General features: G+C 43.8%; 2 protein-coding genes across 7 annotated transcripts in view; one reads left to right on the top strand and one right to left on the bottom strand.

Moving 5' to 3' along the window:
• Positions 1-2,376, bottom strand: part of STX8 (syntaxin 8) — a 249,021-nt gene extending 246,645 nt beyond the window's left edge. For 3 of the 5 annotated variants that reach the window (XM_048227159.2, XM_044391746.3, XM_057311321.1), the window contains exon 1: positions 1,682-1,775. In XM_048227159.2, coding sequence (XP_048083116.1) covers positions 1,682-1,698 — 17 coding nt within the window. In that variant the 5' untranslated portion in view covers positions 1,699-1,775. Of the gene's footprint in view, positions 1-1,681 lie in introns of all 5 variants that reach the window. The other 2 variants (XM_026520980.4, XM_044391747.3) reach the window with 2 other exon arrangements.
• Positions 2,377-2,441: 65 nt separating this feature from the next.
• The window catches only part of CFAP52 (cilia and flagella associated protein 52), a 39,983-nt gene continuing 15,652 nt past the window's right edge, over positions 2,442-26,772 (top strand). The window contains exons 1-8 of one of the 2 annotated variants that reach the window (XM_057312102.1): positions 2,442-2,556; positions 8,772-8,971; positions 9,413-9,549; positions 15,009-15,137; positions 17,384-17,483; positions 18,445-18,561; positions 20,684-20,784; positions 23,592-23,762. In XM_057312102.1, coding sequence (XP_057168085.1) covers positions 2,487-2,556; positions 8,772-8,971; positions 9,413-9,549; positions 15,009-15,137; positions 17,384-17,483; positions 18,445-18,561; positions 20,684-20,784; positions 23,592-23,762 — 1,025 coding nt within the window. In that variant the 5' untranslated portion in view covers positions 2,442-2,486. The remainder of the gene's footprint in view (positions 2,557-8,771; positions 8,972-9,412; positions 9,550-15,008; positions 15,138-17,383; positions 17,484-18,444; positions 18,562-20,683; positions 20,785-23,591; positions 23,763-26,772) is intronic. The other variant, XM_044391811.3, reaches the window with a different exon arrangement.

The raw sequence follows: 26,772 nt of genomic DNA, 5'->3' as shown, positions 1-26,772 counted from the left end.
CACAAAACCTTTCCTAAGCCAAAATGACGTAAAGCAAAGGGGCCAATTACCATAAATATAAATGGAAAATTTTCTGAGCTTTTCTAGACCCAAAAAATTACCTCTCTTGGCTTTTCTGATAGCTTAGGGCACATCTTGCTAACGGATACACAAAATAAACCACGATAAAGCCCAGATGCTCACACACAGTTCAAAGCTATGACAGCCTGATGCTGAGATGCTGAGCGTAGTTCCCAGGGAAGGAGCTGGGGGGAACACTTCCGCTGACTGGGAGGTGCAATGTCTCTATGACAGCTTGCTGCAAAACAAATGCTGAATGCTATTTTTGCTTTCCCCGTTTTTTTCATAAGCGCAAAAATGCTCTTCTGAATTCTTCTGGTTAGCAAAAACAGGTACTAAGGTAAGTCTTTCGTAAAAGCAAAGTGGCCTAATGTGAAGTCTCAAGAAGCCGGAGATACTTGTACATTTTATTTATTTATTTATTTATTTATTTATTTAAATATATATAAATAATTTATATATTATAATTTTATATAAATATTTAAATGCAATATATAATATATAGATATAATATATAATAAATATATATCAATATATAATAAATATATCAATATATAATAAATGCATATTATATAAACTAATGTTTTCATTTGAAAAATCAATAATGCCTATTATTCCAAATGATAGAGTTGAAGATGTGGGGTTCTTTTTCTCTGCAAATTTTCAGTATTTATTAAATTTTCTAAGTGTTAAAATTAGGTGGAAAAAAATTAGCGTTAAATCAAGTGAGCCACTGGCCCAGGTCGCCTAAATCCCAGGCAGTGCTAACTTTGATCCTGCAACCCATTCTCCTAAGAGCCGCCTGCAACTTAAACAATTATAAATTATAACAAAAATATTAACAAGAACTTCATAACGCTATAATATGCTTTTAATCATGAAACCAAAAGAACTCCAGTCCTTCATGCCGTAGCAGTATGTTCCTTAGGATCAGAACTTGTGTCCTTTCATCATTCAGTCCTTGGGACTTCATTGTTGAAGGAACGACCCTTACCAGCTTTTTTTTTTTTTACTGCAGACCTGCGGCAGTAGCAACAGCCTACACGATACGGACTCAGGTAAGGGTTAAATGCCTTACAAACAAATGCGTAATTTCCCTCCCAGATTCCTCTAACTTTTTGAAGGGCCCACAAGATCTAGGTCTTAGTGCCAACTGGTTACTAACTGGCGGGTGACCGTGGATTCTGAACCTCGGTTTCTCCGCCTGAGAAGTAAGAGGGGGGACGTGCCCACATGGACCGGCATTCCACAGAAAGGTGACTTGGACTTCACTTTCCCGGGAGTCCAGGGAAGCCTGCACCAACCAGCTCAGCAGCCAGGACGCGCGGGAAATCCCCGCGGCCAGCCAGATACAGCCGAGAAAGCCTAAAAGCATGTTTCCAGGATTCGGTACTAGCCGTCGACTCCCCGGAGTCCGCCCAGTTCCCCACCCGGGCCACCGCTCCGAGCACCGAGTGTGGCGGGACGCGGCACGGCCCCCCTGAGCACTGGAAGGGGCCTCGCTGCCCCTCCCCTCACCCTGAAAGACTCCCCCGGCCCCAGAGCCTGGCTACCGTCAGCTGCCCGGAAGCCCGGCCTCCCCCGCGGACCCTCGGCGCTGCCGCCCTCACCCGGGGCTCACCAGGGGTCCGGGGCCATCGTGCAGTCTCCGCCCGCCTTCGGACACTTCCTGCTCGCGGCAGCTGACTACGGCGGCCCGCGCGGCTCATACCCCGCGGTTCGGCCCGGGCGCGACCGGAACCCGGAGCTTGCCAGGGGAGCGTGCACTGGGGCCTCAAAAGGATGATCAAAAAAGGGAAACGGCCCCCAGGGAACATTAGGTTGGAACAATCTCATCTAATTTGCTTCCACTGAGAGATGCGAACAGCCCGGCGCAATTAAAATAAAATTGTTGGACAAAAATCTAAGCATTTTCCCGCGAAGGTGGGAGCATCTCAAGACCTCCAGCAGTTACCAGAAATTTCATCCTGCGTCAAACAAAAAATGAAAACAAAACTGGACTGTGGGCATAGTTGCCCAACTGCATAAATTTACTAAAACTCAAAGTGAATTTTATATGTAAAGTGATACCTCAATAAAGCTTAAATTCCTTTCAATCCTGCTTCAAACAAGGGACCCAAAGAAGTGGTCATTATATATTATTTTATAGCAGCCTTCCTTAAATGACACTCACTGTTTGATTATATAGTTACGATAAAAGTCACAGACGCTTTCCGTGGAGGGAAAGCGTGCACTCAGCGCCCCTAAATTTCCAGGGAAACAGGAAGGAAAAGAAACCCTCCTGTTTTTGCAGCGCGAGCTCTGGGCGCCGCCGCCGGCAGTCCGCGCTGGCGTGGGCCTGGTGCGCATGCGCACGTCCGTTACCATACCGACCAGGAGACGCTGCGCCCGCGGAGGCCGAGAGGAGAGAGTCCAGTCTCCTGGGGATGGAGAACCGAGTTTCGCTCAAAGCCGAGGTGGCCGAGCTGGAGCTTGAGGCTGTCATCGGCTTCAACGGTGAGGCCTCGAGCGTGTCTGGGCTGGGCGGTTTGCAAGCCCCGGGGACGAGTAGTGCAAACAGGGACCGTGGGACGCCGAGAGGCACACGGAAGGCAGCGCGGGACACTGGCCGGGCCAAGCTCTCTCCTGCCCCAAAGCCCTGGGGAGTCACTTCCTCGCTCGAAGCCTCAAGGACTGGGACGGTTTCGCAGCACCTAAAAGGGACAAGGGCCTCCTCCCCGGGCTGGAGCGTGAGTAGGGTGGCCGTAACCCTTCTCCCTCTGGTCAGCTCTGCCTTGGCCCTAAGCCCCCGCGCCGCCCCCAAAGCTGCCCGACCCTCGGTAACCGCGGGATTGCAAAGTCCGGGCCGGCCCCTGGGACCAAGAAACTGCTAGAATCCCAGCTGTCCCCAGTCCGAACGTGGGTGTGAGCAGCCGCTTTAGGGGATGGTCTTGTCCCCTAACCCTAGAAGAACTCTTCATGGTGAGGATTTCAGACCCCGATAAAAGGCGGAGAGGACGCCAGGGGGACCTGAAGGGGAGAGATGCTCGGGTCGGGGGAGGCCTGCTGGTTCTGCTCACCTCTTATTTAGGAGGGACAGTTATTTTGAACATTAACGGGGAAGTGCTCTTTGAGGTTGTGTGTGAAGGATGGAAACAAGCGATGCGTTGCACTTTAGAAAAACCAAACTTTCTTTTTTTCTAAGTGCGTCGTGTTGCCTGAAAGTTTTAACATTGTAGTAATGCAGATGCAGAACAAAGACTAAAATTTCAGACACATTTCTGGGACTTGGATCTTGACTCTTCGTTTTAGTTCAATAGTTTCTGATAGAAAAGTGGGCGCTTAGTGCATCTGAGAAGTCGGCCATCTTTACCGCCGGTGACAAGGTCATTGGTAAAGGGAGTGAGTGACCTCCGAGTGCAGAGGGTCACACTAGTGACCAGTGCAGAGCTGCAAACACAGAGCTCTGCAACTGAGTTCATGCTGTTTCGCCGAGCTCTAAGAGTAAATATGGGGTCCATTATATTCCACGGCCATGACAGAGTTTAGCTTTCACACGGAAACGAATTAGAAGCCAGTGCAAAGCCCCTTTTCTCATTTTGACACTAGAACTCCCTGGAGAATTACATTGCAGTTTATGAATTTTAACTTAAGGGTGTAAACGTGTAATAGCCCTTGACTGTTGTAAGTATTGTATTTTGACAGGAATTTATTGTTTAAACAAACCAAATATAGTTGTACTGCTTATGAAAACATTTTTTAAAGCTATAGTTATTAAGAATTTGGTATTGGTACAAGAATAGCCACCATTTATCGATTGACTGGAGTAGATAAGCCCTTGATTATCCTGTCATGCAAAGAGTTTCTAAACTAAAAACACCAACAATAAAGCAATAGATCAAGGGTCTGCCAGCTATAGCCTTTGGGCCAAATCTGGCCCTCTGCTCGGATTTTTTTTTTTTTAAGAATTTATTAATTTTTTGACAGAGATAGAGACAGCCAGCGAGAGAGGGAACACAAGCAGGGGGAGTGGGAGAGGAAGAAGCAGGCTCATAGCGGAGGAGCCCGATGTGGGGCTCGACCCGATAACGCCAGGATCACACCCTGAGCCGAAGGCAGACACTTAACCGCTGTGCCACCCAGGCGCCCCTCTGCTCGGATTTTAAATAAAGTTTTATTGGAACCCAGCCATGTGCATGTGTTTATATATTGTCTATGGCTGCTTTTACACTATAGTAGCATACTCTGGTAACTGTGGCCCATAAAATATTTACTATTTGCTGACCCCTGAAATAGATAAGAGGTAAAGAAATATAAATGGCTACTAGCTCAAAATGCTAAAACAACAAAACAAACAAAAACAAAAACCCAAACAAACAAACAAAAACCCTGCTATTAAAACAATGACTCTTTTTTCTCAGACTGGCAAAGCTACAAATAGGGATAATAGCAAGGTGAGAATAACAAATGGTTCTCAATTACTAGTGTCAGAAGAATAAATTTTACAACCTTTTGAAAGAGTTTTATGATTTTTAATGAGGATAATCTTTGGGCTTCCAAAATTTGAATCACTTATTCAAGTTTCCAAAAAGTCATATACTGTGGGATGCACTGTGGTATTGTGTATCATAGCCGAAATAACAGAGGAAACCGAAATGTCCATTGGTAAGAACTTGGTTTTAAAAAACTATTCCCAAGCACCTGGGTGGCTCAGTCAGTTAAGCATCTGCCTTCCGCTCAGGTCATGATCTCAGGGTCCTGGGATTGAGCCCTGCGTCGGGCTCCCCGCTCAGCAGAGAGCCTGCTTCTCCCTCTGCCTGCAGCTCCCCCTGCTTGTGCTCTCTCGCTCTATGTGTGTCAAATAAATAAATAAAATCTTTAAAAAAAAATTGTAGTCCAGAAATGTTTTGGAATTAGACAGAGGTGGTAGTTGTAGGACAGTGTGAATGTACTAACTACCACTGGATTATCCACTTCAAAATGGTTTATTTTGTTACATGAATTTCACCCCCATAAATTATTTTTAAAATTCTAGTCCTTTTTTTTTTAAGATTATTTATTTATTTATTTATTTATTTATTTATTTGACAGAGAGAGAGAGAACAAGCAGGGGGAGCAGCAGGCAGAGAGAGAGGGAGAAGCAGGCTCCCAGCTGAGCAGGGAGCCCGATGTGGGGCTGGGTCCCTGGATCCTGGGGTCATGACCTGAGCCAAAGGCAGACACTTAACCAACTGAGCCACCCAGGCGCCCCAAAATTATAGTCCTTTTGTACAACAAAATACTACATAACCCTTCAGGAAAATGAGAGATCTATAGGGAAATAACAAGGAAAGATGTCAAAGATATATTAGGTGTAAAAGGCAATTTGTCCAATAGTATGTATGGGATGAGCCTATTATAGTTTAAGTAAAGTGTGTGTGTGTGTGTGTGTGAGAGAGAGAGAGAGAGAGAGAGAGAGAGGTGGGGAGCAGTGGGGGTGAATATATATGGAGAAAAGAGGGAAATGTATTCATTCTAGGGGACATGTGTGATTTTGGCTACTCAGCATCCAGATATCCTTTTATTTGAGGAAAATCCCAAGATGGGCAAGAGGGGTTTCTGCTGCCTTTGCTCAGGTCTTAAAAGGGGCAGATGCTTCCTCCCCTAACTCCTCGGCAGCCAGTTTGGAGACCCGTGACATCATCAGCTCAGGGTGCAAAGTTCCCACCCAGAGCTTCCTCTCTTCAGGAGTGTGGCCTAAGAGCAGAGTACTTGCCTTGGGCATGGAGCGGGCTGGGAAGGAGAATTCCTTCATTTGTCTCTTGTCGCCTCAGTCTCACCTACCTGCTTGCTTACTGGTCCTGCCCCTTTTTCAAGTGTGATTTTCCATACTTCCTACCAGTCCTGTGAGCTGTTTGTCTTCCTTCCACGAAATTATTTTTCCTGTTAAGTTATGCCAGAAATGACCTTTCTTGTTTGCTACCAAGAGCCCTAATTATTAAATGCAAAGAAAATAAATCTGAAGAAATGCACATCTGCATGTTAATTTAACAGTGTTTTACTGTGGGCAGGGGATATTACAGGGCTCTTTCACTTTTATCGTAAAACAGTTCAACAGAAATTTAGAAGGCCACAATAAATACCGAGTATTGCACGCAGAATTAGCAAATTTTCATAATTTTTCTTATTTGAGTTACTTTTTTTAAGAAAAAAAATTCACTTTTTAAGTCCTCTCTCCTGTCACACTATCCTATCCTTTCTCCCTCTCTATGGGCAACCACTATCCTGAAGTTAATGTGTACTCTTTCTAGCTATGTTTTTAAATTTTACTGTACGTGTAAAATGTTAAATATGCTATATATAAACAATGTATAGTACAAAGTGGCATATTTCTATATTATATATATATATTTTATATATATATTTATATTTTTATAATATTTTATTATTATTTTTATTTATTTTATTTATTATTTTTATTTATATATTATATATATATAATATATTTCTATATTTTATAGAAATATCATCCTGGACACATTCTGAAGCCTGCTTTTTTTTCTAAGATTTTATTTATTTATTTGACACAGAGAGAGAAAGCATAAGCAGGGACCTGCCGGCAGAGGGAGAGGGAGAAGCAGGCTCCCCGCAGAGCGTGGAGCCCGATGTGGGACTGGATCCCAGGACCCTGAGATCATGACCTGAGCCAAAGGCAGACGCTTAATGACTGAGCCACCCAGGCGCCCCATCAACCGATCACTAAAGTGTCACTTAAGTGTCACTAAAAACTTTAGATTTTTAACATAACTGGATGAATATATGGGCCTTTGCTGTTAGGATTTGTTCTTTTTGTGGCAAGATGAAGAAGTCATTTGCTACAACTCGTGTTCACGTTAAGTCTTGTTTGTCACTGTTAGGTCCTTGATCTACCTGAAACGTATTGTTTGTGGATGTTGTGAAGTTGGGTCTAATTTTACTTTCTCCATATGGATAGCCATATGATTGCTTATAAGGTAACTGCAGCTGAATATATATATATATGAATAGATCACTCCCAAAGACACATACCTTAGTCTTTTGAGAGCCTCCTGCATGAAAAAGGAATGATCTCAATTAAAGCAAGAGAAATCATTTATTCAATAAATATATTTGGCAATTGGAGCAAAAAAAAAAATCTGTTTAGCTACTGGAATCACATTATGCACCAAAATAAATTCTAGAGGGAGTTCAATGTAAAAGATGATTGCATTAAAAGACCAGAAGACAATATTAATAAATATTTATGACTCTCTTGATGGAGTAGGAAATAGCCACAGAACGATTTTTTTTTTTAATTTATTCGACAGAGAGACAGCCAGCGAGAGAGGGAACACAAGCAGGGGGAGTGGGAGAGGAAGAAGCAGGCTCCCAGCGGAGGAGCCTGATGTGGGGCTCGATCCCAGAACGCTGGGATCACGCCGTGAGCCGAAGGCAGACGCTTAACCGCTGTGCCACCCAGGCGCCCCACAGAACGACTTTAAAATACCCAGGAATCACTGTACTAAGAAATGTGTGAGATCTTTATGAGGAAAAATTGAAAATGCCACTGGAAACCCTGAAGGGAGACTTCATGGAAAAATATATCCCGCTTTTAGAAAGGAGATCGAATGTATTATTATAAAAATTATTTTTCCTTGATCTACACATTGAATACCATTCCACTTGAAATGACTTTTAACTCATCAAGCTGACTTTACAGTTTATATTGTAAAATAATATCAGGCACAACCCAAAAAAATTCTGACCCAAAGTTGAGCGGTAAGGAAGGACTTTGGTCTATTTCATATTAAAACATATAACAAAGGTTTGTAATTCTTGAGATGGTTCTTACAAATACCTGGAGGATGTGGGGGGAGGTCTCACACTGAGAGAGCTTGGTGCTTCTTTAGAAGCCTGGTGCTGCCTTAGAACAAATTATCTTTACCAAACTTCTGCCCCGAGGGAGTGAATTCACATTCTCCGGGTGCACTCAGGAAGTCCTGCTTCTCAGCATTACTAACGTGGCCCTTGGGGACTTGGTCTCCAGCAGTGAGTTTGCTGCACCGGCATCAGCGTCTCTTGAGAGCTTGTCAGAAATGCAGCATCTCAGCCCCTTTCCAGACCTCAGATCCAAATCTTCATTTTAACCAGATCCCCTGGAGAGTTTATACACATTAGGTGCTGAGAAGTGATCCAGGAAGCTGACCTTGTCGGTGGAATAAAATTACATACATTACCCCCCCACACACACACACAGCACATTTATTTTAGTTGAAATAAGGGTTATTCCAAAAGCGCTCTCTTTTGTATCCAACTTTTTAAAAATTAGCCACTTCTGCATTACTATTTTTTTTTATTTTATTACTATTTTTTACATTTTTACTATTTAAAAAAATTTTTTCTAAGATTTTATTTATTTGACAGAGCGCATAAGCACGGGGAGCAGCGGAGGGAGAGGGAGAAGCAGGCTCCCCACTAAACAGGGAGCCCCACATGGGGTTCGATCCCAGGACCCTGGGGTCATGACCTGAGCAGAAGGCAGACGCTGAACCAACTGAGCCACCCAGGCACCCCTATTTTTTTTTTTTTTTTTTTTGAGTAAGCTCCATACCTAACCTGGGGCTTGAATTCACACCCCAGAGATCAAGACTCACCTGCTCTGCTCTGCTTACCTTTTTTTTTTTTTTTTTTTTTTTTTTTTTTAATGATTACTCTTTTTAACCTCTCTCTTTCAGGACATGTGCCCACTGGCCTGAAATGCCATCCTGACCAGGAGCATGTGATCTACCCTCTGGGCTGCACAATCCTGATTCAGGCGATAAACACTCAGGAACAGAATTTCCTGCACGGTCATGGCAACAATGTCTCCTGTGTGACCATCTCCAAGAGTGGGGTTTACCTAGCCTCTGGACAGGTCACGTTCATGGGCTTCAAGGTGAATGAGCTGAAAATAGCTCCCTGTAAATTGACAGAGAGGTGCCCCCACCCTGGAAAACCCACCCCCCTCTAGCTCAGCTCTGTGTTGGTACACATCCTTCCCCTCCCTCTTCTTCCTCTTGCCTCCTCTGTGAGCTCATCTTCATTCCCTGGGGCTGAGAATAAAGTGTTTTTGGTGTTCGCACCAGATCCTGCAGCTTGCTGGCTGATAATGCTTAGGAACCGAAAGTCCGTGCTTGATTTATTTTGATTTTGATTTTGATTTTTTTAGTCCCTGCTTAATTTAAAACCGTTGCCGGTTTCTTGCCTTGTGTTTGTAAGACAGGATCTAATTCCCAAAAAAAGTGCGATTACCGATTGTTTTCACCAAGACGAGGAGCTCTCCCCGCAGACTCTTCCGAAGCCGGTCTGTGATCTGACAGTATATTCTTGCCCCCAGGCAGACATCATTTTGTGGGATTATAAGAAAAGGGAGCTGATTGCCCGGCTGTCACTTCACAAGGGCAAAATCGAAGCATTGGCCTTCTCACCAAATGATTTGTACTTGGTATCACTTGGAGGCCCAGATGACGGAAGGTAATGCACTCAACACGTTTATTTCTGGATATGTCATGCACCCTCTCCCCCCCCCCCCCCCCCCCGCCGACATTCTCTGTTGGCCTGTCCCTATTCAGCTGTGTGTCATGTGAAAAGCCTATGGGAAAAATACCCCAGGGCTACAGTTCTCAACCATCAATGCGCATTGCAACCCACCAGGGAGCTTTATTTCCTATTTTTATTTATTCATTCATTCATTCGAGACAGACAGAGAGAGAGCACAAGCAGGGGGAGAGGCAGAGGGAGAGGGAGAAGCTGACTCCCAGCTGAGCTGGGAGTCCAACATGGGGCTCGATCCCAGGACCTGAAGATTATGACCTGAGCCAAAGGCAGTCGCTTCACTGACTGAGCACGCAGGTGTCCCAGAGGAAATTTACGTTTGTGTGAAGTTATATCTTGACAGCCCTCTTACTAGAGAGCAAGTTGGCATTATGTTCACGAGACTCCCCCCGCCCCATCCTGTAAGCACATATGCTTTCCCTGGGCCGTCCCCATTTGAAGGTTTTTCATTAAGACGTGTATCCAGAAATCAACCATTACCAGTCTCAGCTCAACTTGAAGGGGCCGCTCTCCATCCTGGGGACACGCTGGGATCACCTGAGGACATTTTGGAACAGCTGAGGCCTGGATCCCATCCCCAGAGATTCTCTAGAGCTCGGCAATCAGGCCGCCCCCACCCTAGCCCCTACCAGAGAGATGCCGGAAAGATGAACAGTCGCGGTGCGGGCAAGGAGGGTGGGGTTCTGCCCCCTGGTTTCACACAGGGGTCAGCCCTGAACCTGTGGGAGGGCACATCGGACGCACCAGGCTTCTCCGCAGATGACGAGGAACAGAAAGGATGCCGGGAATCGCACTGGACATTCTACAGTGTGTATGTACATAGATATATTTTTAAAAGTATTCTGTAACCTGCTTGTGGAACTGTTTTGCATTACCATGTAATAGAACGTGAGTCTTGGTTTGGGGGAGAGTGTTTTACATTTTCATCTCAAATTTTATTTGTTAAAAATATTTTTTTCAAGTACAATGCACAGGGTTATATTTGCTTCAGGTGCACAATATAATGATTCAAAAGTTCTATACGTTATTGGGCCCTTGGGCTGCCTCCAGATCTGGGCTATTGTAAATAATGCCGCAGTAAACACAGGGGCGCATGTATCTTTTTGAATTAGTGTTTTCATTTTCTTTGGGTAAATACCCAGGAATGGAATTACTGGATCATAGAGTATTTCTATTTTTAACTTTCTGAGGACCCTCCATACTGTTTTCCCCAGTGGCTGCACCAGTTTGCATTCCCACCAACAGTGCAAGAGGGTTCCCCTTTCTCCACATCCTCGCCAACACCTGTTGTTTCTTGTCTTGTTGATTTTAGCCATGCTGACAGGTGTGAGATGCTATCTCGTTGTGGTTTTGACTTACATTTCCCTGATGATGAGTGATGTTGGGCATCTTTTCCTGTGTGTGTTGGCCATCTGTATATCTTTTCTGGAAAAATGTCTATTCAGATACTCTGCCCATTTTTGATTTTTTTTTTTTTGGTATTGAGTTATATAAGTTTTTTATATATTTTGGGCATTAATCCCTTATCAGATATGTCGTTTGCAAATACCTTCCCCCATTCAGTAGGTTGCCTTTCTGCTTTGTGGATGGTTTTCTTGTGTGCAAAAGTTTTTTTGTTTTGGTGTAGTCCCACTAGTTTAATTCTGCGTTTGTTTCCTTGCCAGGGGAGATGTATCTAGAAAATGTTTCTGCAGACAATGTCAAAGAAACTATTGCCTGTGTTTTCTTCGAGGATTTTTATGGATTCAGGTCGCACGTTTAGGTCTTCAGTATATTTTGAGTTTATTTTTGTGCAAGGTGTAAGAAAGTGGTCCAGTTTCATTCTTTTGCATGTAGCTGTCCAGTTTTCCAAATGCCATTTACTGAAGAGGCTGTCTTTTCCCCCATTGTATATCCTTTTTAAAAAATATTTTATTTGTTTATTTGACAAAGACAGAGAGAGCACAAGCAGGGTGAACGGCAGGCAAAGGGAGAGGGAGAAGCAGGCTCTCCACTGCGCAGGGAGCCTGACGTGGGGCTCAATCCCAGGACCCTGGGATCATGATCTGAGCTGAAGGCAGATGCTTAACGGACCAAGCCACCCAGGCGCCCCACCCCATTGGATATCCTTGCCTCCTTTGTCATAGGTTAATTGACGATAAACGTGCAAATTTATTTCTGGACTCTCTATTCTGTTCCATTGATCTCCATGTCTATGTCCCAGTACCATACTGTTTTTGATTACTACTGTTTGTAGTAATCTTGAAATCTGGAATTGGAATACCTCTACCTTTGTTCTTCCTTTTCAAAATTTCTTTGGCTGTTCAGGGTCTTTTGTGGTTCCATACATATATAAGGATTATTCTACTCATGTGAAAAATGCTGGTATTTTGATTGCAATTGCGTTAAATCTATACATTGCTTTGAGTCTAGTATGGACATTTTAAAAATGTTTGTTCTTCCAGTCCATGAGCATGGAATGTCTTTCCATTAGTTTGTGTCATCTTCAATTTCATTCATCAATGTTTTATAGTTTCCAGAGTACAGGTCTTTCACCTCCTTGGTTAAATTTGTTCCTAGGTATTTTATTCTTTTTGGTGCAATTGCAAATGGGATAGTTTTCTTAATTTCTCTCTCTGTTACTTCATTATTAGTGTAGAGAAACATATTTTCTGTATATTAAATTTGTATCCTGCTACCTTACTGAATTCATGTATCAGTTCTAGTAGTTTTTTGTTTTGTTTTGTTTTGTTTTTTGTGGAGTCTTTAAGTTTTTCTATATATAATATCGTGTCATCTGCAAACAGTGACAGTTTAATTCTTCCTTACCAATTTGGATTCCTTTTTATTTCTTTTTCTTGTCTGATTGCTGTGGCTAGGACTTTCAGTACTATGCTGAATAATAGTGGTAAGAGAAGACATTCTTGTCTTGTTCCTGATTTTAGAGGAAAAGCTCTCAGCTTTTTACCATTAAGTGTGATATGTAAGCTGTAGATTTTTCATATATGGCCTTTATTATGTTGAGATATGTTCCCTCTAGACTTGCTTTGTTGAGCGTTTTTATCATGAATGGATGTTGTACTTTGTCAAATGCTTTCTCTGCATCTACTTTGCAGCTACCAATGCCATCCTCCCTGTGTGTTCATTCGGACATAGATCTTATTCTTTGCAATGACTGCATTGTATACCATTGGACAGATATGCTGAAATTTATTTGGCCTACTCACTATCTATGTCAGTGCCTTTTATTTGTTTTTAAATTTTTTTTAAAAAAGATTTTATTTATTTATTCGACAGAGATAGAGACAGCCAGCGAGAGAGGGAACACAAGCAGGGGGAGTGGGAGAGGAAGAAGCAGGCCCACAGCGGAAGAGCCTGATGTGGGTCTTGATCCCATAACGCCGGGATCACGCCCTGAGCCGAAGGCAGACGCTTAACCGCTGTGCCACCCAGGCGCCCCTGTTTTTAAATTTTAAACTTGTTTTGGAAAAATGGAAACTATGCCATGTCCATGGTTTATAAAGAATAGATGTTGTCCAGCTATGCATAAGAATTCAGAATTCCTGGGGCGCCTGGGTGGCACAGCGGTTAAGCGTCTGCCTTCGGCTCAGGGCGTGATCCCGGCGTTCCGGGATCGAGCCCCACATCAGGCTCCTCCGCTGGGAGCCTGCTTCTTCCTCTCCCACTCCCCCTGCTTGTGTTCCCTCTCTCGCTGGCTGTCTCTCTCTGTCAAATAAATAAATAAAATCTTAAAAAAAAAAAAAAAAAGAATTCAGAATTCCTATCCCCTCCCCCATGAAGAGTTCTCTCCAGGAGCACTGGATTTTTTTTTATACCTTCATTGAGATGTATTTCACATACCATAAAATTCACCCATTTAGAGTATATGGCTGTAGGCTTTTAGGTAGAGTGGTTATTCAAGTGGGTTCATCCATCCGTCCTTCCTTCCTTCCCTCCTTCCTTCCTTCCTTCCTTCCCTCCTTCCTTCCTTTTGCTGAAATACTTCCCCAAACACATTTTTTACATGTTGTGTAACCACCACCACAAACAACTGTAGGGCATTTAAAAGACTCCAGAAAGAGACCCTCTGCCCATTAGCAGTCACCCCCCATTCCTGCTCCACCATTACCCTCTCAGCCCCAGGCAACCACTGTTCTACTTTCCATCTCTATAGATTTGCTTGCTCTCAGTGTCTCATGTAAGTGGAATAATATAATAGGTGGCCTTTTATAACTGATTTTTTTATTAAGCATGTTTTCAAGGTTCATCCATACTGTGGCATGTATCAGTCCTTCATTCTTGTTAGTGTCCAATAATATTCCATGGTAGGGCTACACCATATTTTCTTCATCCATCAGTTGATGGGGCTGTGGGTCCTTCCCACTTTTAGGCTATTGTTCATAATGCTCTTATGAACATTCATGTACAAGATTTGGTGTGGTTGTGTGTTTTCATTTCTCTTGGGCATGAAGTACTTGGTTTTAAGAGTTTCTTTTTTGGGGGGGTGATATGCCTCTCAAGTTTTCCACTTCAGATGGTATCTATCAATTTCCTACTGAGAAAAAAGAAAAAAATATGGCTCTTACACTACCTTCTATCTCCCCATTCCTACCGATCTCGGTTCTACCTGGATTTTAGACCCCCCTGTGATAATACCTTCTTCGTGGAGGAAATTTGGGAAACATAGCCAGGCATGTTTTTACATTAACAAGTAACATCTGCTTCCTTTTTCTTTAATATTTTGATTCAGATGTTCCCCAGCATTTTTAGTATTATTGTCTGAACACATTCCATTTAGGGCTAAGTTGTGTGATTGTACCCAGAAGGAAGGAAATAGAACCCAACGCAGTGCTTCTCCAGGTGTGGTCCCCAGACCAGCAGCATCAGTGTCACTGGGGACCTTTTAGAAAAGTGAAATCTCAGGGCTGCCCCAGACCTACTGACTCAGAAGCTCTGGGGGGGAGTCCCAGCAGCCTCTAAGCAAGCCCTCCATGTGACCCTGGTACACGGTCACGTTTGGGAGCACTGCCTGACATCATCCTCTTCCTTGCACTGTTTTTTTCTGGAATACTTCTCCAAGGAAATTTTTTTTACATGAGATAAATGGGTGGTAAACTTTTATGCCTTGCTTACCTGAAAATGTCTTTGTTTTAGCATCAGGCTTCATTGATGGGGTCACTTGTTTCTAGCCTCATTCTCATTTTCCTTCAAAACCTTTGAAATGTCACCTGCTCGTCTCCTAACATCCAGTGTGATGCAGGAGACATCTGGGGATCAGTGTAATTCTTTCATTCCTTTTTTTTCCTTCTTTCTTTCTTTCTAGAACCACTAAAAAAAGTGCTTCTCCTCTTGAGAGCCTGTCTCCCCCTGACTTTTTCGGTCCCTCTTTGTTTTGGCAGTGTGGTCGTGTGGAGCATAGCCAAGAGAGAAGCCATCTGTGGCAGTCCCGCGGCCGGCCTCAACGTGGGGAATGCCACCACAGTGATCTTCTCCAGGTGCCGGGATGAGATGTTTGTTACTGCTGGAAAGTATGTGTCTGCAGTCAGGGTTTTCAGAACTCCTAAATCACTATATATATTTGTTTGTGTGGAAAGCAAGGTCATCCCAATTTGGGGGAACCCAGTATTAGTCCTGTGAAATTACTTTACGTCCTAATTGGCATGATTTTGTAGTCCTTAAAAATCCTTCTAACAGAAAGTTTTTTAAAGATGGTTGTTTGAAAATTCTGTGCTTCCCATCGAGAAGGGCTCTGCTCTCCTGCTAAATTTATTTCAGGTTCCGGTCTGTTTGTGACCAATAACACACCATCTACAACACATGCTCACAGAGCAATGTGCACAATCACACGGATTCACTTACTGGTCGATGTTTCTTAGCACCTGCTCTTGATTTAGGTCTCCCAAAAGGATAGTTTGCAAATGCACTGCACCGGGAAGCTTCAGATGTTTGGCTATTAGCCGTGTGAGATCATTTCCGGTAGAGTCAGCTCTTACCAGCTCATGGGGACCAAGCTGAAGGCCAGCATCTGTCTAACAGAAGACATTATCTTACAGATTCACCAATCGGGGCCCTGGCTGGAGTCTGAGAGGAAGGTCAAACCCGCACAAAAGCATCGTCTTTTATGCGGTGTACCAGTTCAAAGGTCCACACGCTGTGAACGTGGTATCGAAGTGCCTGTTGGATGGAACTGTCTTTTTTCGGGCCATCGATGGTCTCCCATCTGTAAAAGGCACACCCCATTGGCTACTTTTCCAGACAGAGTAAAGACTTGCTGTCTGTCCACACTGTATCCCGTCCCCTCCTTGTGATACGCAGCATGCATTTGTTCCGGGGCGAATTATGAGGACAGATTTATTTAGTGGCTGTGAAACTAGCTGGCTGAGTGGGAGCCAGCCCCTAAGGAGCGGATCTTATTAGAGCGCACTGAGCCCGAAGCAGCTGGCCCTGTCCTCCCCTGTCCTCCGAGGCCACTGGCGACCATGCAGTGTGTTCACTTCCTTTGGGTTTGCAGAGTGGCTTCACGAAGCCTTTGTATTATGGGTCCAGCTGCCTCTTGGCCGCCGCCTTAGCTGCGGGCATCAGCCCACTCTGATGCCCATGGGCAGCATTTCTCCAGGAGACAAAACTTGCACGGGAGTCCTTCACCCTCCGCTGCCCAAACTCTTTTTTTTTTTTTTTAGGACAATCTATACTCTAGATCTGCTTTAACTGCATATGACAATGATAACCGAGAACAAGGACTCTTAAGTAAGATTTCTGGTCTGGCACCCACAACATCCCCTGTGATGGTCCCAACTTCAGATATTCCATGATGTTGTCCCTCAAGAGAGATCCTCAAATTCCAATTTGACATCCAATGACATCTACCCGGAAGGCCACGGAGAAGCTGAGTTTTGTGGTTTTTTTTAATTTTGGAAGTGCTCAAAATAAGTATTCGAACAAGAGATAGATTTGTATTCAAATAAAGTGTTCGAAATACTTATTGAACACTGACTATGTGCATAACTCTGGAGGCTAAGAGACAAGGGAAAACCGAACTCGATTGATCTATTTTTAATTTTTAATTTTTTTAATTTTATTTTTTTAAAGTTGGTTGATTTACGTAATGTCTACGCCCAGTGTGGGGCTCAAACTCAAACCCCGAGATCAAGAGTCACGGGCTCTTCTGACTGAGCCAGCCAGGTGCCCCGATCAGTCTATTTTTAAATTAACCTTTTCTGCCTTTGACTGTTCGCTTCAGCTATGATGTTGACCATGGTATGTTTATATAGTTATTAATTCAGATTGACTCAACATGCAATGATTAAATGCCAACTGTATGCCAAGTCTTATGTCAGATGGCTGGTTCTGTGTGGCCCTTTGGTTACTTAGTCTCATTTCTCATGGAGACAGGACTCTCTGTAATGAAGCACTTTCCTTGAAAAGATTTCCTCACAGCTGCAAAGCTTTTAAGAAACATCCTTAGTGAGCTCTGGTTTACTCTCTGTTGATTTGTTATTTCTGTCTGCTCTCCCCACACTGGAGAGAGACCGGCTGTAAATCCTTGCTGTGCTGTGTTTTCACATTTGGAGAGTAGGGGGAGCGTGAAACCCACCTCAGAGGGTGGTCGTAAGATCGACTGGAAGATTTTAAGTAGGGCACGAGGCCCGACCAGCCCTCAGAAATATCCAGTTCTCTTCCCTTCGGCTGCCTCTCCAGGGGGCCTGCAGAAAACAGGGAAGAGAGAGAGAGATCCCTAAGTGGGTATCCGTTTGACTGTGTGTCTCTTCCATAGTGGGACAATCCGAGTATGGGAACTGGATCTCCCGAACAGAAAAATCTGGCCAACTGAGTGCCAGACAGGTCAGATGAAAAGAATAGTCATGAGTATCACAGTAAGTATTAAAGTGTGATGGTCAGTAACTGTTGGAACAAATTCCTGTTAATAGTATTGGCCGAGGGGTGTGTGTCTGTGTGTGTGTCTGTGTGTGTGTACGCACACACACACGCATATTCGTGCACACGTGTGCACCTACATAGGTACGCGTACCTTGGGCTGAGGGTAGGGAGGTGAGGTCTGGGCCCCGGGGATGCCGATCGAGGCGGCACGGGTGAGGGCGAGTCTCACTTCGGAGTCTCACTCCCTTCAGAGGTTGGAGAGGAGCTGCCGAGACACAGTTCTGGGAGAGTCTTGTGTTACTGGGACTTGGGCTCTGCCATTGGACACCAGACGCCTGCCTCACTAGACGGAAGCAGTGTGTCCGGGAGGCACTCCGTGGCCACAGCAACTCCCGAATAATTCTTATTTCTGTTCCTGGAAATAAAGTTCCTAACAGTGAAACTCATTGCTGAAACACAGTCCCTTCAATAAAGAGGAATTATTCGTAGGTTTGTAATGTGGACTCATACATTCATACAGACAACTCCATTCTCCATTGACTTGTTTCTCTTATCTAATGTATCATCATTTTACGCAGGTACACTTTGGAAAATATGAGATGAACACACACATATCCTCTTTGGAGAATTCATCCCAGGCACCCTTCGGAGAACTCTCCAGAACGGGGACTGTCAGGATATCTATGCATATGTATCTAACATTGGACACAAAAAGTCTTCCAGTGAAATGCACAGGCTAGCGGGAGTCTCCTATTTCCTCCAGCACTGAGTTTTGCCGTGATTCTGCCCCACTCCGAGCTGTTCTTACCCATCTTAGAGTCAGACGAAATTAGTCATGAGCACCTTTGTTGGTCTTCCTGGGGCCTCAGAGAAAGTTCGTCCCACCCCTGTTTCGGGCTCATGGGCATCACTGGGAAAACACAGGCCTTTAGGCCTCTTTTCCTCTCTGATCCCCAGATGGCCGATGACGATAGCTTTTTCTACCTTGGCACCACAACTGGAGACATTCTGAAAATGAACCCGAGGACCAAACTGCTGGCAGACACTGGGCCTGCGAAGGACAAGTTCAGTCTGGTGAGTAGAGACCACCGGCGTCTGTCCTGCCCTGCTCTCTTCTGGCAATTTCTTCCCTCCACTGCAGCACAGACCTGCGTTAAGAGTCTGTGGGAAAAAAGAAAAAGGGTGTGTTGCGTCCAAGGCCACACCGAAATTTGCAAGGTGCGTTGACTTGTCTGAGCCCTCATCTCCGGTTCGTATGCAGAGCAAAGGTATTCGTTGGTGTCCCCAGTTAGGGAATCAGACCACACGATTTTTACCTCTTCCAAGCACAGAGCCATAAATACACATACAGAGGTATGTGAATTTTATCCTAATCTAATAAATCGATCTTAGATTAGCTCCAGCCAGCATTGTAAGTCATAAGCAAGACCTAGAAATCGTGGATTTTATATTTGCAGAGTTCCTAACAATTCTGGTTAAAAGTCCAGAAAAACCTCGGTATTTAAACCAAACTAAAAAGCCTGCAATCAGAGGATCGTCTCCTGGGATAAGTGCTGCTCTTTCCAGGACCTCCAGAAAGTTTCAAGGGCTGTTTCCACTAACCTTTGAATTTGAGAGCTCGTGGTAGGCTCTGCACCTGCCTGTCTCATGTCTGATAATAGAACAGAGGATTCTCAGCTTTGATGCCTTCCCACTTAGCAGATATTCCCAAGAAGACGTGAAATCTTGCACCGCGTGCCTAGGGAAGATGTTAGCGTTTTCTTAATCACACAGTCATTTAATGCTCAAGCTTTTAAGGGCATGCATAAGAATGAGAGAACGCTATAGGACGGGTGGAGAAGGGCTTAGAAATAATCCCACAGGAGATTGAGGTGTTGTGTAGATAATGTTTTCCAAGTTATTTTTAGGACGGGGAGTCCAGTATAGGAAACAGATAAAAAGCAAAGCAAATCAATTAAAGGAGCGCAAGGCTCAGAGCCCTGCCATTTCCAACTCCATGAAACACTGTGGAAAAATACCGAAATGGGTATTTTTGGCACCCTCCCCCTCCAGCACTTGGGATCTAAGCACCTTTCCCAAAAAAGAAGATCCCAGCCCTCTTAGTGCTTCCCAACCTTTGGGTACTTAAGTGCCGTTGATGGTGGCACTGCAGATGCTTTAAGATGTAACCATTTAGGCATTTGGGTCTGATGGTAAATTCCACAAAGCAGCGGTTCCAAGATGGCCCTTTATACACATGGAAAGAAAATAATTGTTATGGGATGAAGGGATAGGAGGTATCATCGAAGACATTTGGTTGGAATATTATGGGATCTTGGGCAGTTACCCATTTTGAAACTCTACTTAAATGGTCGCTGTCTGGTAAGAAGGGTAAAAGGATTGGGATGGTTTCAGATGGACCTGGTAGGCATACAGTACGAATATGAAGACAAAGACGCTGATGGTCGTAATACTAATATTAAAAACAGTACACAGGTCCCAGGATCACGACCTGAGCCCGAGGCAGACGCTTCACCGACTGAGCCACCCAGGCGCCCTGTCCTGTATTATTATTGAAAGCTTGAAGATGAAATATTGGCCATGCACATTTTAGAATTAGAACTTCAAAAATAAAATAAATTAAATTAAATTAGAACTTCATAGTGGGTGCCATAAAATGGCCATCGTATCTCCCCAAACTTTGAAGATGGCTCTGAATTTAACTGTGTCTATTGTTGGCAAGATTACGTAGCACATGCTTTAGTTCAGAAACTCTGGTCACTGAACAATAAGGGCTCTTTGTGCTCTCTCGGGATGTCAGTTATGATCTCTCTGTAGTATAAGAATTAAGATCTGGTGTAAAGAGTAGGCACTGAGGAAATCATGTTGTCCGTGCTTCTCTCTTCTGTTCTAACTTCACTTGAGCCAACAGAAAGTGTTAATTTCTAATGCATTCACAATGCACAGGTGGCTTTAAAGGGAGGAAGTTTGGGGGAGCGTGCCTGCACCTTGCAGGAACGGGGTGGGAGGGGACTTCCGGCACGTGACCCCATTGCTGGCATCGAGCCCTGGTGGCCAGCCTCAGGGTACATCACAGGCAATGCCTTCCTGTGCTTTGTCCAGGCGCGGCCGTGCGCCATGCCCATTGCGTCCACTTACACACCGATTCTTAACGAAACCATTTGGCCTTTCTCTCAACGCTGTTCTTCCCCCTTAGGGAGTGTCCGCCATCAAGTGCCTGAAGATGGGGGGTTTGTTGGTGGGTTCCGGAGCCGGATTGCTGGTCTTCTGTAAAAGCCCCAGCTACAAACCCATCAAGTAAGTTCCAGACTCCACGGGGTCGGGGTGGGGGAAAGACCCACCACAGGGAGGGCTGCTTAAAGCCGGTGACATTGCAATATGGCCAAAGTGACATTAGGTTAAACAGTTTCATCTTACTGTTAAAATGAGCGGTTGAAATCACAATAGCGGATTTCTTTGCCAATGAAAAGACAGTAGCTGATGTTGAATCAAGCCAAAGTAGATTAGCCCAGGGACATTGCCCTTATAATAAATGCATCAATCATTATTTCATTAATACATGAAGCCATGACAGAGGAAATAAGATGCTGTTTATAAAGACATCCAGCAAATAACCTCAAATTTCAAACTTCCAGAATTTGTGTATTCAGTGAAATTTCTTATGCAGCAGGTTACGTGTCAGGCACTAATGCTAGTAGTTGATTCATTTGAATACAAGTTTTAATACAAATAGCCGGCCTTCACCAGCTACCTCCATATACCAGGTCCTATGCCATGTACTTTTCGTGGACTATCTATCTAATCAATTGAAATGAAATGAAATAAAACTTCATCCATTGTCATTAACACGTATTTATGGAGTACCTCCGGCCAAACCAGTGTGCCAGATGCTATACTAAAAAATGAAATAAGATGCCGTCTTTGTCCTCCCAGAACTGACAGTCCGGTTTGGGGATAAGGTAACATACGCGTGAAAAAGGCCTTGTAATACAAGATAATATATAGACACAAATCTCGTGGTCCAGATAAAGTAAAAGGTATTGTGGATACCATAGAGGCGATCAGAGAAGGGGGTGACCCCTCTGGGGTGGTGAGGTTGGGAAAGACACTCCCCAGAGGAGCAGAGGTGGAGTTCGAGCTCACCTTGAACCAAGCCAGACACCCCTGGATACGCTCCATATGCCCCCCCCCCCAGGTCTAGGGGAGGCAGGAGCGCTAGCGAGTGGAGCGTAGAAAGAGCGTCAGCTGTCTTCATTCAGACACATCTGTGCCGCGCGTGCATTGCACACCAGATACGGTTCTAGGTGCCCTTGGGAGATAGCCATGAATAAAGCAAACAGAATTGAAGGGGAACGTCCCTGCCCCTCATGGAGCTGACGTTCCAGCGGGAGGGAAAAGACAGTCGTTTATAAAGTAAACAAGTCGTTACATCATCTTAGAGGGTGATGAGCACAGGAGACAAATGGAGTTGGAGGTACACTAAGGGGGGATTAGGGTTGAAGGGGGACAGGAGACAGGTTGCAATGTTAAATTCCGTGCTCCAGAGAGGTCTTCTGGAGAATGTGTTCGCACCAGTTCTGTGTTTGCGTGCAGGGGAATAAGAGAGGGTTGCTTAGACTCTGGATATGTGGGGGGAGTGCACAAAATTAACCCCCTCCTTTGTGAACAGCTTGTTTTCAATACATGGTTATTCCCATCGTGATGAGGTTGATCAATTCAAGGCGATGATTATAGGGTTTGTGCTGTGCCTGTCCCCATACTGACCTTGTGGGACAGCATAGCCTCCCGTTGGAGGCAGTGATTTCTGTCTCCTTGGGGTTTCGTGGATTGGGAAAGTAGTTCCCATGCGAAGTCAGGAAGTAGTATGATGAAGCAGACCGCTGGAGTTCAGGGACCCCTGGCCTCGCCCCCGTAGCCCCGGGCTCCACCTTGTCTTCAAGGGAGCCCAGATGTCAACAGCCAGTCTTTCTATCGGCTGCCCTTCGGGCCTCATGCGCGTTATCTCTGATCCTCACTGCGACCCTGCGAAGGAGAAATTATTCTGTGCTTGAGTGAAGTGAGGCTGGGAGATTTCTGGCAATTTCTCCAGGGTCAGAGAGCTCTATCTAGTTAGCGAAGAAGCCAGCATGTAACTCAGGGTCAGTCCTTTCTTCATTAACCGTTCTGTGTCCCATCAACAGATGGATCTTTGTAAAATGCTGCCTTTCCCACACTGACCCCTTGCAAGAGACTCTCCATTGCGTTCTTACTGTCAAAACTACATTAGTTGCAGAACAAGGCTGGGCTTTTAGGGATCCATTCATTTATATACTCTTTTTTTTTTTTTAAGTTCATATTCATTAGATGTTTGGGAAGCAGAGGGATTTGAAATGTGGACAGAGAGAGACAAGAGGGCCTGAAAGTTCTGGTGAAGAGAGCCGCTATTAACATTTTGTTATTTCTTCTTGTCTTGTGTTTTTCGTATACAGTTTAAAACAATCGTACTTCCTTTGCGTACAAAATTTTATATTCTGGTTTATTTTTACTGGAGGCAAACGTCATAAACATTTTCAATATTAATGCCTTTTTTAAAAACGACTGTGATAAAATGTACATAATGTTTTAAACGTGGTTTTTCTGGCTAGGCAGATACCTTAAGAAGTTGCCTGCCGTCCCAAAGATGATTTAACCATTGCCTTACAATTGGGTATTTAGGTTGTTTCCAACCTTTTACTCTTTTCGATAAGGTTATGATAACCTCCTTTGACATAAAGGTTTCCCCTCCAGTTGTAGGATTATTTCCTAGAAATGGAATTAATTATTTAATTTCCATAATTGTTTGTGCCCATTGCCTTCCTGGAATGTTCCCTCTGTCCAGATCCTGCCTGTGTTCCACAACCCATTTTAGACTCTCTCTCCCTGAGGAAGCCCGCCGACTACTGTAAACCCTGCTAGCCTCTCCCTCTGCTGACCATGGGCCCCCAATATTCTGAGTCACTCCTGCCTTTCCAATTGTGTCCCCTCCCTGAAGGCGGGTCCCCAGGTCCTACACCTGACTTGTATCCTCTGTAACAAGTCCTCATTGATCGAGTGAATCTACTTTACCTTCTTGCTTCTCCATAAAGGAAAATTCAGCTACAAGGTGGCATCACGTCAATCACACTTCGAGGGGAAGGACACCAGTTTTTTGTAGGAACAGAAGAATCACACATTTATCGGGTCAACTTCACGGATTTCAAAGAGACTCTCATTGCCACTTGTCACTGTGAAGCTGTCCAGGACATTGTCTTTCCATTGTAAGTAGAAGAGCAAAGTATTTGGGCTCCTAAAATCAGTGAAAACATGGAGGTCTGAGGCAGTGTGCCAGGAAACTTAATTTTATCTTATTCACGCATTTTCAACATGTATTAATATGATTATGATCTTTTATCCTTAAATTTCTCAATTATAGTCATTTTAATAATAATCATCTAATATTAATTATAATAATAACTAGAAATATAATACTGATGCTTTATTATTACTCAATAATTATTATTAACAATAATTATGTCTATTGCCTTCGCCCTGAGGCTACATGAATTTTCACCGTCCAAATTTGGGCTTCTTTACAATGTTGGCTTTTCTAATAAAGCAAGCGTAGAAACTTTTCTATTTTCCCAGTGCTGTCTGGAAAAAGCTCACTAGTGCGTTTTTTCAAACGGCTTTCAACTCATTCGGTTTATGCCTCTTGGGTCTCCCGGACTTGGCCCACTTAATGGCGGTGGACACAAGGGGTCTTCTGGACCTCTCCGTCATCTTCTGGATTTCTTGGTAAATCCCACCTGAAACAAGTGAAGCAATCACCCATCAGCAGTTTTATTTTATTTTTTTTTTTAAGATTTTATTTATTTATTTGACAGAGACAGCCAGTGAGAGAAGGAACACAGCAGGGGGAGTGGGAGAGGAAGAAGCAGGCTCATAGCGGAAGAGCCTGATGTGGGGCTCGATCCCTGAACCCCAGGATCACGCCCTGAGCCGAAGGCAGACGCTTTAACGACTGTGCCACCCAGGCGCCCCACCATCAGCAGTCTTAATGTCAAAAAATTCATAGTTTGCCATTATTTGCTTTTTGAAACGCATTTTGTCTCTGGTGGCATTCATCCCATGAAGTTGATCAGATAATTTTTGCTCTGACCTTCCTCTAGTACGTAGCTTGCATTTACAAAACTCAGGATCATTGTTTTACAGGTAGCAAGACTCACTTTGAAAACTTGATGCTTATGATCATGAAACGTACTTTGGGTTCCCTGAGTCATTGCAATTGGCAGTTAGGTTCTTTGAAGTGTTTTTTTGTTTTTTTTTTTTAAGCATGGACCCCAACACGGGGCTTGAACTCGTGACCCTGAGATTAAGACCTGAGCTGAGATCAAGAGTCAAATGTTAACCGACCGTGCCACCCAGGTGCCCCTACAATGAGGTTCTTTTAAATGTTTCTAATAGTGAAAATGGCCAGTGCTTCCCACCAGGGGGATCTTTTTTGAGAATTGGTTGGTCATTTTCTTTCTGTCTTACTTTTTTCCCTCTTTTTCTAAGGAGCTCGTTAGAATCAATCTGTAAAACTATTTATCCCTGGGGCCTTTTATAAGATTAGGTTTTTAACTATTTTTTTTTGAATTCTTTATTTTTTTGAAGATTTTTATTTATTATTTTATTTATTTATTATTTATTTATTTATTATTTTATTTATTTATTTATTTATTTGACACAGAGAGAGAGAACACTACCAGGGGGAGTGGCAGGCAGAGGGAGAGGGAGAAGCAGGCTCCCCGCCAAACAAGGAGCCCGATGTGGGGCTCGATCCCAGGACCGGGATCATAACCTGAGCCGGAGGCAGTCACCCAACCAACTGAGCCACCCAGGCGCCCTATCTTTTCAAATTCTTATATAGTCATCGACCTAGTCAGGATTTGTAACCCCTCTTTTTCTCCCCTCCTCCTTTTTTCTTTTTCTTTCTTTCTTTCTTCTTTTTTTTTTGAAAACCAGCTTTATTGAAATAGAACTTACGTACCCTAAAGTGTACCCATTTAGGGTGTGCAATTCAGTGTAGGTCTTTCTGCATATTTACAGAGTCGTGCGACCATCACCATAATCTCATTCTAGGAGATTTCATTATCCCAAAAAGAAACCTATTGAGAGTCACTACCCATTCCCGCTTTGCTCTCTCCTCCTCTCCCCCTGCCGAGCTATGGACAAAGCTGAGCTAAGAGGGAGAACGTGGGGTACGTGAACATCACGGACAAGCCGTCGTTTTTCCTTCCTTGTGGATTCAGCTGCGTTCATGTTCTCAGCTGCTATTACTTGGGATGCCAAGGCATTAATCTGTTGGGAAGAAGTATGTAGGAACGAAAGCAACCTCTGCAATATTCCGCTATCATGTGCCTATTTGCCAATTGCATATGAGCTAATGCACGTTACAGAGACATGCACCGTAGCAAAAGAAACTATGTCTCTTTCCAACCTATTGGTATTGTTTGGTTTTAGGTAAGTCTTGGTCTTTTCATAGAATTTAGTCCATTCATACTTATTCCTCTCAAATGAGTTTATAGATATTTTCTACTTAACATATTTCCTTTGTCGTGTATTTCCTTTTCTTGTCTTTTGTTGTGTTTTGATCATGTTTTTTTGGTCGTGCCTTCCCCTGCCTTACTTCACAGGACTTGGAAACTATTCACTGTATTTTTATTCACTTAGTGATTACCCTTGATTTTTTAATATGCATGTTTAAACGTATTTTTCTGCCAAAGGCTAGAGTTCACCAACATCTATATCATATTTTCCAAAGAAACAAGAGTCTCAGCTTAGTTTATTTCCCTCTTTATCTTCCTCTCACCATCTCTTATGCTAACATTGATGAGAATTACAGAATTACATAGTTCTGAATTACATACAGAATTACTTACTGTCTTTTACAAATAATTACTTTTAGATTTTTTAAAGATTTATTTATCTGTTTTAGAGAGAGAAAGAATGCAAGTGGGGGAAGGGGCAGAGGGAGAGGGAGAGAGAGAATCTCAAGCAGACTCCATGCTGAGCACGGAGCCCGACACAGGGCTCAATCCCAGGACTCTGAGATCATGACCTGATCAAGAGTCAGCCGTCCAACTGACCGAGCCACCCAGGCGCCCCTAGTCCATTTCCTCTTAATGTAATTTTTGATATAGTGGATTGAATCCTCCATTTTGTTATTTGTTTTCTTTTGTTTCATCCATTCTTTGTTCTTCTAGTCTTTCCTGCCACCTTTTGCTTTAATCAAATGTTGTTAGC

This window comes from Ursus arctos, unplaced genomic scaffold, assembly GCF_023065955.2.
Source record: "Ursus arctos isolate Adak ecotype North America unplaced genomic scaffold, UrsArc2.0 scaffold_14, whole genome shotgun sequence".
Taxonomy (NCBI): Eukaryota; Metazoa; Chordata; class Mammalia; order Carnivora; family Ursidae; genus Ursus; species Ursus arctos.
The sequence above is the reverse complement of the archived record's forward strand: the minus strand, read 5'-3'. Positions and strand labels throughout refer to the sequence as shown.